General features: G+C 46.2%; 1 protein-coding gene across 1 annotated transcript in view; it reads left to right on the top strand.

Moving 5' to 3' along the window:
• UGGT2 (UDP-glucose glycoprotein glucosyltransferase 2) overlaps positions 1 to 13,462 on the top strand; it is a 112,643-nt gene extending 99,181 nt beyond the window's left edge. The window contains exons 38-39 of the mRNA XM_072994694.2: positions 1,142 to 1,286; positions 12,871 to 13,462. Of these exons, the coding sequence (XP_072850795.2) occupies positions 1,142 to 1,286; positions 12,871 to 12,893 (168 nt within the window). The 3' untranslated portion in view covers positions 12,894 to 13,462. The remainder of the gene's footprint in view (positions 1 to 1,141; positions 1,287 to 12,870) is intronic.

Genomic DNA, 13,462 nt, shown 5'->3' on the forward strand with positions numbered 1-13,462 from the left:
GCTGTAAAATGAGGTTTAGACTCCAAAGTTTTTTGTTTTAAAATGTGTTTGGTTTTAAAATGTGTTTGGTTTTAAAATGTATTTTGTTTAAAAGATGCTTGCTTTGGTTTAAAAGGTGCTTGGTTTAAAATGTGTTTGGTTTAAAAAGTGTTTGGTTTAAAAGGTGTTTTAGACTCCAAACTCTCTCCCCCACCCCTTATTGTCTTCTCTCTGTCTTCTCTCTTTTTGTACTTAACAGCAGAAACCTTTGTCCCAGGGGTCTGTGTGCCCCAGTGATGACCTTTTTTCTTTCCTCTTTTCCGCATTGTTCCCTCCCTCCTTTCCTGTCCTTTTTTTTTAACCTAAGTCATTTTAGGTTAAAAGAAGAAAATTTCTCCTCCTAGTGGTAGAGGATGGACTAACCACTTTTGCATTAGTTCCTATGGGAACAAATGCTTCGGCTTGCAACTGGCGCCTCTACATACAACCAAAAAACAGCCAGAATGGATTAATTGGGTTTCAGTGCATTTCAATGGGAAATGCTGACTTGATTTGCAAGCATTTCGACTTACAACCATCTTCTAGAATGGATTATGGCTGTAAGTCAAGGCACCACTGTAGCTGGGAAATATAGGTTGATGGACTCTTATTTGCAGTCTGTAAAAATGAGAGTCTTAATGACACATATTGAAGCTTCCTGTATTCCGGAGTGGCAGTCATTGGACGACTGTACCACATACCACTGAAGTAACAGTGTGCTTCACAGCAGACTTTTTGTCTCAGTTTAAAGTAATTGTTATTTTGTAGTCCTTTGTCAATGTTGAAAACAGGGTTAGGCAAACTCCAGTGCTGTAGGAGCACACTGGCTGCCCTGACCAAATTTGCTGCTGTGTTGCAAGCATGTCTGGAGGGGCTGTTTTAAAAACAAAAAAGGGAGGAAACAGGTACAGTAGTGTCTTATTTTTGAGTAAAAATGTGTATTTCCTCTCCGGCTACAAAGCAGCAGATTTGGTGGTCGGGGAACGAGGGGTCACAGGCAATGTGTGTTTCATATTTCTCTGACTTAAAATTTTTAGTTGATACTTTCTGTAATCAGTGGTAATATCTTTTTCCTGGCTTTTTAAAATGACTACCATTTGTTGGTTTTAAAATCATGTTTTAGTGTAACAATCCCAAAACCAAAGAACCCAAACTAGAAGCTGCCATCAGGATAGTTCCAGAATGGGCAGAGTATGATTCAGAAATACAGAAGCTAATCAGTCGAATCAGAAATGAGAAGAAGAATGTGATCCAGTCCCATCACACAGGTGAGGCACAGAAGCGTTAGGAAATATTGTGCAGCTCATGATAACTTTTTACGAGAGATAGAAAATTCAAAGGTTGGAGCTGGTCACTTAATCAAACTGGGAAAATGTGCAGAAGTTGTGCCGGTTTGCAAGATGTGGGGCAGTTTTCTCAGGGCCCTTGTCAGAGGGCACCCACAGCTCCAAGGGATGGAAGGTGGGCCAGCCGAGAATTCTCTCACGCTGCCTTAGATCTTTGGGTGCTCCACGTGAGTGATGCTCCTGGCACTGGGAAGGCAGTGCAACCATGGAGTTGGGATCACAACCCACTCTGCAGCCTCACTACCCTGACTGATAACTTTGTACTCCTGTTTTTGTGTTCCTGCAAAGTAATGTTCCATGATCCCACTGAGTGCAATTATTATTGTTATGTGCCCATCAGATTGCTTCCAATTTATGGTAATCCTATGAATGAGCGATCTCCAAAATGTCTTGTCTTCAACTGCCCTGCTTAGCTCTTGTAAACTCAAACTTGTGGCTTCCTTTAGGAAGTCAGTGGATCTCGTGTTTGGTCTTCCTCTTTCCCTGCTGCCTTCTACCTTTTCCAGCATTGTTGTCTTTTTCAGAGAATACTGCCATCTCTTGATGTGCCCAAAGTAGGACAACCTACTGAGTGCAAAAAGAACAACATTTTCATAAGATCTTTGTCTAGGATGAAAACCTTCCAAATGCCCGAGAGGCAAATTTGTTGGCACTTCAAAAACATTTGGTTAAGTGTTAAGACCCATTAAATTTTGAGTTGTAAGAAAAACAAAAGTCATGTTTTACTTTCCATAGATTTTGTTCAGTGCATGGTTTCATGGACTACAGTTGACTTTTTCAGACTAACAGAGTAGACTATTTCAAACACATGGCACATAGCTGTGTAGGCAGGGACAGAGTGAAAGATTACAGAATATTTCATTATTAAAAGTGGTAATACACTTTCAGAGTGTTGACTGCTTTCAGGAAAAGTTTATTATGCTGAGGCCAGAGTTTGGGCAACTTTTTAGTTATACACAAAAAGTGATGAAAAGTAGAAAGCAAAAAATTAGTATTAGCCTACAGACACTTTGAATTGGCTAATTACTTGTTTCCAGATCATTTAAGCAAGCAGCACTTTGAAAGGTCATTAGTAGTGTTAACAGTGTGCATCTCAGTACTGTATACCATTTACCTTGGTCTTCACCACCACAAGCTGTGACTACTTTATGTATATCCTGTAGCTTAAATATTTTGTATGATATGTGTCTGAAGAAATGGATTGTAATCCAGGGAAGCTTACACTAAAATAAATTTTAAATATGCCACAAGACTTTGTACTGTTTTGCTGTACATGGAAAAAAATATTTTTGCTAAGTTTCATTTTTATAAGACTGAATAACATTTAAGGAGAGGAGACCTGTTAAATTGAGGTTAGCAGCAACCAACATGTTCAACTATTTCAACAGTTTCTGGCCTTGTATTTTCTATCACTGCTGGTGCCTGTGTGGCCCAAGAAACTAGGAAATAGAAATAATATATATATATTTTTACTATTTAGTTGCTATAAAATATTTGTTATTTTTGGGGTACTAGTCTTATTTTTATTGATGGCTGTTTATATTCTACCTATGTCTGCTGACCATTTCCTTCCTGGCTGTTTGTCTACCTGTTTTCCTTTTATTTCTAATACAGTTCAAGTCACCAGGTTGTGGGTACTATGTTATTTTCCTTTTCTGGACTGAACCCTTATTATGTGCTCAAGTCCACAAACTATTCAGGGCTGTAGGAGGCACCTTTATACACACTGAAGGCTCAGATCTCTTAAATCATATTTATTGTACAGGGGGCTGATTCACACATAAAAAAGATTCATCACCTGTTACGTTTCGCACCATGGCATGACGTGCAACAAGTAAATAAGCCCCTGTAGATGAAATACCATAGGCAGAACTTCTGTGTCATTTTCCATCATTACGAATATGGTGGTTCTTCATCGTGGTCATTCTGTGAATTCACACAAAGGGTTAATACCAGCGCCAGCGTTGGGCCTCTCGGAACGTTTTCTAGCTGCAAGAGAAAAGTAACAATGTTTAGGACTACCCCTACTGCGCACGCCCAGCCTAACCGTCCCTCAGTTCCATTTTTCCGCCTAGCGGTTTGGAGCCTCTCGTCTTAGCTGCGTTTATTGCGATCTATATATCTGATTTTTGGCTTTGACCTCAGCTTCGCTCACGGACTACCCTAGCGCTTTTTCCCTTCAACTTGACGACCCGGTGTATTTCTCTGGCTTTACTCGGACTGATTTCGGACTGCTCTGCCTTATCCTCGGACTTGTCGTTTCGGTTTCCTTACTGCCCTATGTCCCCTTCCGGGCCGTTCAGCAGGTGTGTGGTGTGCGACCGCAAAATTCCCCATCAGGACGGCCACGATACTTGCCTGTATTGTTTGGGGGAGTCGCACAATCCCAAAGCTTGCCCACACTGCAAAGCCTTCACTAAGGCCGCTCTCAGGGCTCGCCAACAGCACCTTAAACTCCATCTGTGGGAGTCAACGTTGTCTTCCACGGCGCCCTCGGAGGGGGAAATGGCTTCCACTTCTCGAGCAGCTCCTGTTCAGTCAGTCGTCTCTAAAGTTTCCAAAATGTCGAAAAAATCCGCGTCGTCGAAATCGGCCGCTCCTGCTTCGAACCCCGAGCCTCCGGCTCCGAAAGCTAAGCCGTCGAAATCGTCCAAAGCTAAGGCGGCCGCCCAGCTTAAAATGACATCCATTCCACTTTCTCCGAGCTCGGGTTCCATCCCATCGCCGATTCTTGAAGAGTTGTCGAGGCGCTTCGGGGCCTCGTCCGAGGCACCCGCGCCTCCTCCTGCTCGACGTACTGAGGTGTTACCGCCTTCGGGAAGGTCTTCCCCGACACCGAGCCAGTTAGTCGCTGTCACTACTGGCCTCGCTTCTGCCCCGCATAGCCCTTTTCCTGCGGGCCAGGGGTCGCCTCCCGTGTCGATCTCGTCCGTACACTCGGACTCGAGATCCCCTCGAGAGAAGATACCTCGATCACCTGTGCGTTCGAGGTCGAAATCTCCTCGAGGCAAACGTTCTCGCACGGAGAAGCATGGCTCCCCGAGTCGGTCCCCTTCCTCCGGCCGCTCGAGGTCGAAGTCTCCTCGACGGAAACGATCGAAGAAGAGGCATCGAGCTTCCACACAGTCCGACTCTGGCGATCGCTCGGACTCGAAATCCTCTAAGCGTAAACGCTCTAAGAAGAAGCACCGTTCTCATCGACGTCGTAGCAAGCATCGACGTCGGTCCTCTTCTTCCCGTTCAGCGGATTCCGACCGCCCTAAGCGTCGTAAACACCATCGACGTCGGCGCGACCGCTCGCGGTCTCCTTCTTCGTCGTCGACATCCGCATCTCGAGACCGGTACCGCAAAAAGATCCGGTACATATATGTGTCTTCTTCTTCGGAGTCGACCCGGCCTCGACGCCGACGCCGGGCTATTCAAGCCAAAGACCACCCTCCAACGGTACCGGTTGCCCCTCCACCGCAACCGGCCCCTTCCACCTCGGCGCCAACTGTGGTCCCAGTTCGACCCCCGACAACGCAGGTCGGCATCGAGAAACCCCCTCCAAAGAAGAAGAGGGATGTCTTCTCCTCTGATCCAGATGAGGTGTCCACGGAGCGGTCTTCTGACTCCGATCAGGAGCAACCCCCACCCTTGCCACCGCATGATTTACCTCCGGGTGATCTGGTGCTTTCCGATACTGGCGATACTCACGCTCCTTCTCCGTCTGAAGATTTTTCTTCTTATTCTCAGATGATGTCCAGGCTTGCCAAGACACTTAAATTGGACTTGAATCTCCCTTCCCCTCCGGGAGAGGACTTGTTCTTTGGGGACATCAAAAGGGACAGTACTGCTCCCCCCAGTATAGCCTTTGTGCCTGTGGTTATGAAGGCCATCAAGGAGTTCTGGGCTCAGCCTGCGACTACACCTAACGTCCCTCGTCGCACAGAGCACTTCTACAAGATTCATGGGGCTGACACTCATTTTCTGCTCAAGCACCCCATTCCAAACTCACTCATTGTTGAGACAAGCTGTTCAAGGCCTTCGGCCAAAGCCCATGTTACCCCAGTCGACAAGGAGGGTAAAAAGCTGGAACTCATCGGCAGGAAGATCTACTCCCTTGTCACCTTGTTACTTCGAGTCATAAATTATCAAACTGTGTTGGGAGCTTATCACAAACAATTGTGGCTCAAGCTTTTACCGGGGTTCAAAATGATACCTGAAGACACCCGGCAAGCTTTTCTTAACTCCTATGAGGACGCTCAGACGGTGTCCAAGTATGAACGCCTTTCTATCAGACATGCAGCAGAAATCTCTGCCAGAGTCCTCATGTCTGCCATCTCTATCCGGCGCCATGCTTGGCTCCGTTCTGCTGACATAATGGAGGACGTCAAGTCAAAAGTTGAGAGCCTCGCCTTCGACGCTACCGGGCTGTTCAACGAAAAGACCGACTCCCATTTGGAGGACCTTCACAAGGCTAAGAGAACTGCTAAGTCCTATTCTGTTCAGACTCAATCTAGACAGCGACGCCCTCAATGGCGTAAATCTTATGGACAGTATCAATCTTCCCAACAATACCGTCCTTACAAGCACCTACCTCAGCAGCGCTCTGGCCAGTCCTCTTCTTCTGTCCAGGGTTATCAGGGATACCGCCCTCGTCCCCCCCATCGCCGCCAAGCCTTTAAGCCACCTGGCAGGAAACAAAAACAGTATCTTTGACTTTCGGCCCCCCGTTTTCACCCATTCACCACCTACCACCCGTCTTCAACCGTTTCTTCACAACTGGTCTGTCATCACAAACGACACTTGGGCTCTAAAAATTATTCAGCACGGTTACCAGCTGGAGTTTATAAGATCTCCTCCGCTCGGTTTCATAACTCATTCTCCCTTCGACTCCTCACTAGAGGAAGAAATATCATCTCTCTTGGAAAACGATGCCATCTCTACAGTACCACCTCGCGACATACAATGCGGGTTTTACTCCCGCTACTTCGCCGTCTCAAAAAGCGGAGGAGGCATAAGACCCATCCTCGATCTCAGACTCCTAAACACTTACCTGCGACCCAGACGGTTTCGGATGCTCACCTTAGAGTCCATCATGCACTTGCTGAAAAAGAACAACTGGTTCGTCCTTATAGATCTAAAGGACGCATACTTTCACGTCACTATTCACCCCGACCACCGCAAGTTCCTTCGGTTCATCTTTCAGGACACGGTCTACGAATTCCAGGCCCTGCCATTCGGTCTGTCCACAGCTCCCCGGACCTTCACCAAGGTCATGGCTCCAGTGGCAGCTTACCTTCGTCTCAGGGGCATTCACGTTTACCCTTATCTGGACGATTGGCTCGTAGTCTCCACCTCGCGAAGACAATCCCTGAAAGACACAAAATTCATCCTGTATCTTCTCTCCAATCTCGGTCTCACTGTCAACAAACAGAAGTCTCAGCTCATTCCCTCCAAAACAGTTCAATACATAGGGGTCTGTTTGGACGCTGTAAAGGGTCGAGTCTTTCTTCCCCCAGAAAGAATACACAAGATTCGACGAGCCATCAGGAAATTTCTTCCCGGTGCTCGGGTGACAGCCCATCACGCCCAACACCTCCTCGGCTTGATGTCTTCTACAACGCCGGCGCTAGCGCACGCTCGCCTCAAACTCCGGTCGCTCCAATCTTGGTTTCTCACCCTTTTCGACCCCATGATGGACAGTCAAAGGAAACGGCTTCGTGTCACCCCGGAGCTCACCAGCCAGCTCCAGTGGTGGATGTACACACCCCATCTCACGGTTGGCCGGCCCTTTCGTCCACTCCGTCTCACCGTTCAAGTTACAACGGACGCCAGTCCGTCCGGCTGGGGGGCGCACTGCGGGCGTCGCACCATTCACGCCCTCTGGACACCACAGGAAGCCATGTTCCACATCAATCACCTGGAACTGCTGGCGGTTATCAAGGCCTTCAGGTCCTTCCTTCCTCTCCTGCGCGGCCGTGGAGTTCAGCTGGTGACGGACAACACTACCACAATGCATTATGTCAACAAGCAGGGCGGAACCCGCTCTCATTCACTCCTGTATCTCTCCATCCTCCTTTGGGAATGGTGTTACCGTCATCATATCTATCCAGTGGCCATCCATGTAGCCACGGAGGACAACACACTTGCGGACACTCTGAGCAGGCTTCAACATCAGACACACGAATGGGAGTTGAACCCTCTGGTCTTCCAGGACCTTTGCCGCCAATGGGGGACCCCAGTGCTGGACGTGTTCGCATCCCCTCACAACGCGAAATGCTCCCGGTATGCGTCCCGGGCAGGTCTCGGTCGCCACTCGCTCGGCGACGCATTCATGATCCCATGGAACCAGGGTCTCTTGTACATATTTCCACCGATCCCGTTGATACAGAGATCCTTGATCAAACTCCGACGTTCAACGACTCCGGCCATTTTCATTGCACCCTTTTGGCCTCGCCAAGTGTGGTTCCCCACTCTAGTCAGCATGGCCGTGGACTCAGTAACCCTTCCGATGTGGCCGGACCTGCTGACCCAGGAAGCAGGCAAAGTCCTTCACCCCGACCTCGACACGCTCCATCTGACGGCGTGGAGGATCGTCCAGAAATTCAGGAGGTCTTGACTAACGCCATCAAGCCCTCCACGTCTCGCTTGTATGCCTACAAGTGGAAAAGCTTTCTGAAATTTACCCAGCAGAGGAATCTCGCCTCCTCCCCTGTGTCTCTCTCTACGCTTCTGCAGTATCTCCGTTACCTGTTCGATTTCCACCTGTCTATTTCTACTATCAAGGTGTACCTTGCTGCGGTTGTCTTCTTCCAGCCCAGAGCTTCTCCCTCTTCTCGCTTTTTCGCCCATCCTACCGTCAGGATGTTTTTGAGGGGTCTCTCTAACCTCCGACCTCCCGTTCGTCCTCCACTCCCTCAGTGGTCCCTCCACTTGGTTCTGCATGCCCTAGCCAGACCCCCATTTGAACCCATGGCTACCTGTGACCTCAAGATGCTCTCTTTGAAAACGCTATTCCTAGTGGCTATCACCTCTGCTCGTCGAGCTAGCGAGTTGGCAGCTCTCCGTCATGACCAACCTTTTCTTCAATTCTTTAAGGACAAGGTTATGCTTTACCTGGACGTATCTTTTCTTCCCAAGGTGGTCTCCGACTTCCACGTCAATCAGCCACTTATTCTCCCAACTTTGTTTCCGTCCCCGACGACTGATGTTGAACGCATGCTCCACATGCTTGATGTTCGACGGTCCTTAGCTTTTTACGTGTCCAGGACCAAGGACTTTCGCCTGGCTAACAGACTCTTTCTTTGCTACTTTGGCCCAAAGAAGGGCTGCCCGGCCTCGCCGTCCACGCTCTCTCGGTGGCTCGTATCTACCATCGCCCTTGCCTACGAGCTCAACCACAGAGATCCTCCACAGGGACTTAAAGCCCATTCCACCCGGGCTGTTGCCTCATCCACTGCCTTACTTCGTGGCGTCGACCTGCCCGACATCTGCCGGTCCGCTACCTGGTCCAATGCCTCTACCTTCATAACCCACTACAGATTGGACGTGAGGGCAAAAGAGGAGACCAAATTCGGGAGGGCAGTGCTAGCATCGGCTCTTCAGTGACAGCCCACCATCCGGTTAGTAAGCGTGCTAATCACCCTTTGTGTGCATTCACAGAAGACCACGATGAAGAAAGAAAGGTTACTTACCTGTAACGATGGTTCTTCAAGTGGTCATTCTGTGAATTCACACAATCCCGCCCGGCCTCCCCTCTGTCTGTCTGTCACTGGCATCTCTATGACTCGAGGGCCTATGGCGGACAAATGGAACTGAGGGACGGTTAGGCTGGGCGTGCGCAGTAGGGGTAGTCCTAAACATTGTTACTTTTCTCTTGCAGCTAGAAAACGTTCCGAGAGGCCCAACGCTGGCGCTGGTATTAACCCTTTGTGTGAATTCACAGAATGACCACTTGAAGAACCATCGTTACAGGTAAGTAACCTTTCTTTTTCAGTGGAGGCAGTCTGTGCATTTGACAAAGTCAAATAATGCAAAAAATTACAGTGGTGTAATGGTTTAGAGACCTGAGCTGTGATCCATGCAGCCACTAGATGAAACAAACTTTGTTTTTACTGTGAGGTGGCCTTGGGCCTTTGTTTCCTGTTGTGGGTGGGAGGGGGGGAAGGAAGGAAAGGCTGCCATAGTTCTCCTTGGGAGTCATTGTTCTCTGGAAAACACCCTCTACAGAGCCTAATCTGCAGCAAGACTACAACTCCCAGGAAGCACCATGACAGCTTGCTTTCGTTTCCTTTTCCTTTTCAACAAATGAACAACAACAAGTAAGGTGGGAGAATCCAATGGTGTAGGTAAATAAACAACTCTAAAGCCTTTGTCTCATAGGGAAAGCCTCTAGGTGGATTTATAGGCAGTTCCCAGATTTCTTGGAGATTTCTGGGAGTCATGGTGCAACAAAAGAGTATCCCCCTAGTTGAGATGATAAGGGTTACACTTGATCATCTTAGGGAGGACCAATAAAGCAATGGAGTTATATAATTTGATTACAGTAACCAGTGCAAAGGAACAGAGAACAACAAAAAGGGGAAAACAAGAGATCTCTTCCAGAAGATCCAACAAATCAAAGGGAGATTTAAACCTAGATTGTTGTTGTTGTTTAGTCGTTTAGTCATGTCCGACGCTTTGTGACCCCTGGACCAGAGCACGCCAGGCCCTCCTGTCTTCCACTGCCTCCCGGAGTTGGGTCAAATTCATGTTGGAAGCTTCAATGACACTGTCCAATCACCTCATCCTCTGTCGTCCCCTTCTCCTCTTGCCTTCACACTTTCCTAACATCAGCGTCTTTTCCAGGGAGTCTTCTCTTTTCATGAGATAGCCAAAGGATTGGAGCCTCAGCTTCAGGATCTGTCCTTCCAGTGAGCACTCAGGCTTGATTTCCTTCAAAATGGATAGGTTTGTTCTCCTTGCAGTCCAGGGGACTCTCAAGAGTCTCCTCCAACACCACAATTCAAAAGCATCAATTCTTCGCCAGTTAGCCTTCTTTATGGTCCAGCTCTCACTTCCGTACATCACTATAGGAAAAACCATAGCTTTGACTATTCAGACTTTTGTCGGCAGGGTGATGTCTCTGCTTTTTAAGATGCTGTCTAGGTTTGTCATCCCTTTCCTCCCAAGAAGCAGGCATCTTTTAATTTCGTGGCTGCTGTCACCATCCGCAGTGATCATGGAGCCCAGGAAAGTGAAATCTAGCCTAGATTAGGAGTGCTGAAAGACCAACAGGGAAGCAGACTATCTGACAAGCAGGCGAAGAACTTTCTGTTCAGGCAGGTCTTCCCACAACTACCTGTTGTGATTTTAGATGGATTATTATGCATTACTGCTTTGACGGACTTTTAGTACTGCTTGCGTTTTTGCATTTTTGTGTTTTCCATTTCTCAGAGTGGTGTTTTTCAAAATATTTGTATACTTTTTTTCATCATTTTAATATTGCCTTTTAATGATGTAAGCTGCTGCTTTATACTCATTGCTCTTAGTTTTAAATATTGTCTTTTAATGTTGTAAACTGCCTTGAGTCCTTTTCAAGGAGAAAAATAGGGTAGAAATATTTTAAATACATTAATTTCACATGCAAGCAAAGTGATGTTTAAGGTGTTGCAACAAAGGCTGTTCCCTTCTATGGAGTGAGAAATGCCTAATATTCAGGCTGAATTCTGAGAAGGAAGTGAAACTTGAGATCACATTGCAAATATCTGCTGGCTAGTGGAGAGCACCAAATAATTTCAGATTATGCTTTATAGACTACAGCAAAGCCTATGACTGTGTAGATCATGGGAAACTATGGGTTGCTCTGAAAGAAATAGGTGTGCCTCAGCACTTGATTGAGTGTCCTGATACATATCTTGTATCATGGACAAGAAACTACTGTTAGGACAGAATATGGAGAGACAAAGTGGGTTCCTATAGTCAAAGATATCATCAGATAAAGGTCCATTTTATCCCCTTATGTTCTGTGTACACACCAAACAGATATCACATATCAAACTAGATTCAGGTGAAGGAGTGAAAATTGGTAGAAGAAATATCCAGAATTTAAGATCATGCAAGTGACATAGCAGCAGTGATTTCACTTAATGAAAGTGGATTTCACTTAAGGAAAGTGGAAGACAAAGTGCCAAAGGAGGACTGCAGTTGAACATTAAGAAGACAAAAATCATGAATATAGAACAACTACACAACTTTAATGCTGATAATGAAGAAATTGAAAACAGTGAAAGTTTTATGTACCTTGGTGCAGTCATCAGTCCAAATGGAGACTGCAGCCAAGGAATCAGAAGAAGGATGAGACTTGGAAGGGCATCAATGAAGGACCTAGAGGAGATAATCAAGTGTAAGGATGTGTCACTGGAGACCAAGACCAAGATCATCCACACAGTTGTATTTTCTTTTCGGTCACCATGTATGGGTATGGCAGCTGGACTATAAAACAAACTGACAGGAAAAAACTGACTTGTTTGAAGTACAGTTCTGGAAGACAGCTTTGTGGATAACCTGGACTGCCAGAAAGACAAAAGATGAAGTCCAAAAGCAAATCAAGCCTGAACTATCTCTGGAGGCAAAAACAAAATTGATGAAACTGATATCCTATTTTGGGTGCATCATGAGATGGGAAAGGCAGTAATGCTGGGAAAGGTGAAAGGCTGCAAGAAAAGAGGAAGACCAAATACGAGATGGATTGACTCCCTAAAGGAAACCACAGCCTTGAGTTTGCAAGAGCTGAGCAGGGCTGTTGAGGACAGGACAACCTGGAGAGTATGTTCATTCATAGGGTTGCCATATAACAACAACTTTAGTATTATACAAATGTGAATCAGCCATAGTTTTACATATTGGAGGAACTTCACTTGTGTGTTCATATTTAGAACACAACGGGCTAGGAAAATTGTAATATCTGCTGAAAAGTTTACTGTAAAACAGTTGTGACCAGTTGTGGAGAGGGAGTCAACTAATACTGTGCTCCAGTCATAAATCTGGAGAAGACACGGGAATGCTGGGCTCATTGTGTGATATATTTAAAGTATTAATATGGTAACCCCTGAAATAACTAATGTGTGGTTCCTGGCTGTTTATTTTTTAAGGAAACGGAGATAGAATCATCTATGGAATTGTGACAAAATTAGTTAACAACAAGAATCCAACTGACTGTTTACACTGGTCTAAGTGCAATGGCATAACCTGGAGAGGCAAATCGCTGCTAATTAATGAGTACTACATGTAATTCCTAGTTGTGTGCCAGTTGTGTGATTTGGCACATCCCTACGAGTTCAGTCAGGGACATGTTATAGCAGCTGTTTGCTGCTCCAAGTTACGCCGTTGCACTTGCTGTATGCTAGCCTAATTACCCATTTGGATTCTGGCCAGTGAGTCTAATGATGAGGACTTAAGAAAATGTTTAAAGTGAATCTCCTGACTGTGTAAGTGTTCTCTGTTCTCAAATTAATATTGCCTTTATGTCTTATTATTACAGATTCCAAACATGATGAGCTTTAGCATTATTTGGAAGTGGTCCAGATGGCACAACTTACTCTGCTGCTAACCACAAACTTAGGAGCGGGATATGCTACTGTTCACTGATGTAAATACTACGAAGACTATATTTTTAAAACACACTTTTTAAAAGGTTGTTTTGTGGCAGCCTGTAGTCTGAGCAGGGTGAGCTTTTTCCTGGCTGAGACCATGGGCAGTGAGTACGCTCTTTGTACTGAGAATGAGAACAGTTTGGAAAGCACAGTAACGTGCTGACTACATGCCTTGTTGTTCAGTCTAAGAAGCTTCCTACATATCCAAGACTAAGTGCTACATCTGTTAAATATATATTGTTTTTATTTCAAGTACATTTTTGGTGGGCGGCCCAAGGGTGAAGGGATCTTCCTTGCCCTACTTTTAAGGTAGTTTTATCTTGGTAAAATCCACTTCAGAAAACAGAAGTTTCATGCAGCTTAGAAACATGTACATAATTGTGAGTGTGCTTAGTGTGATGGAAATAAACAAACGGAATATCTCACGTCTAGAGATGGGCACTTCGTATTCATATCCCGGGGATACACCAAGTTCTCTCC

The sequence above is a fragment of the Pogona vitticeps genome, chromosome 3 (genome assembly GCF_051106095.1).
Source record: "Pogona vitticeps strain Pit_001003342236 chromosome 3, PviZW2.1, whole genome shotgun sequence".
Classification (NCBI taxonomy): domain Eukaryota; kingdom Metazoa; phylum Chordata; class Lepidosauria; order Squamata; family Agamidae; genus Pogona; species Pogona vitticeps.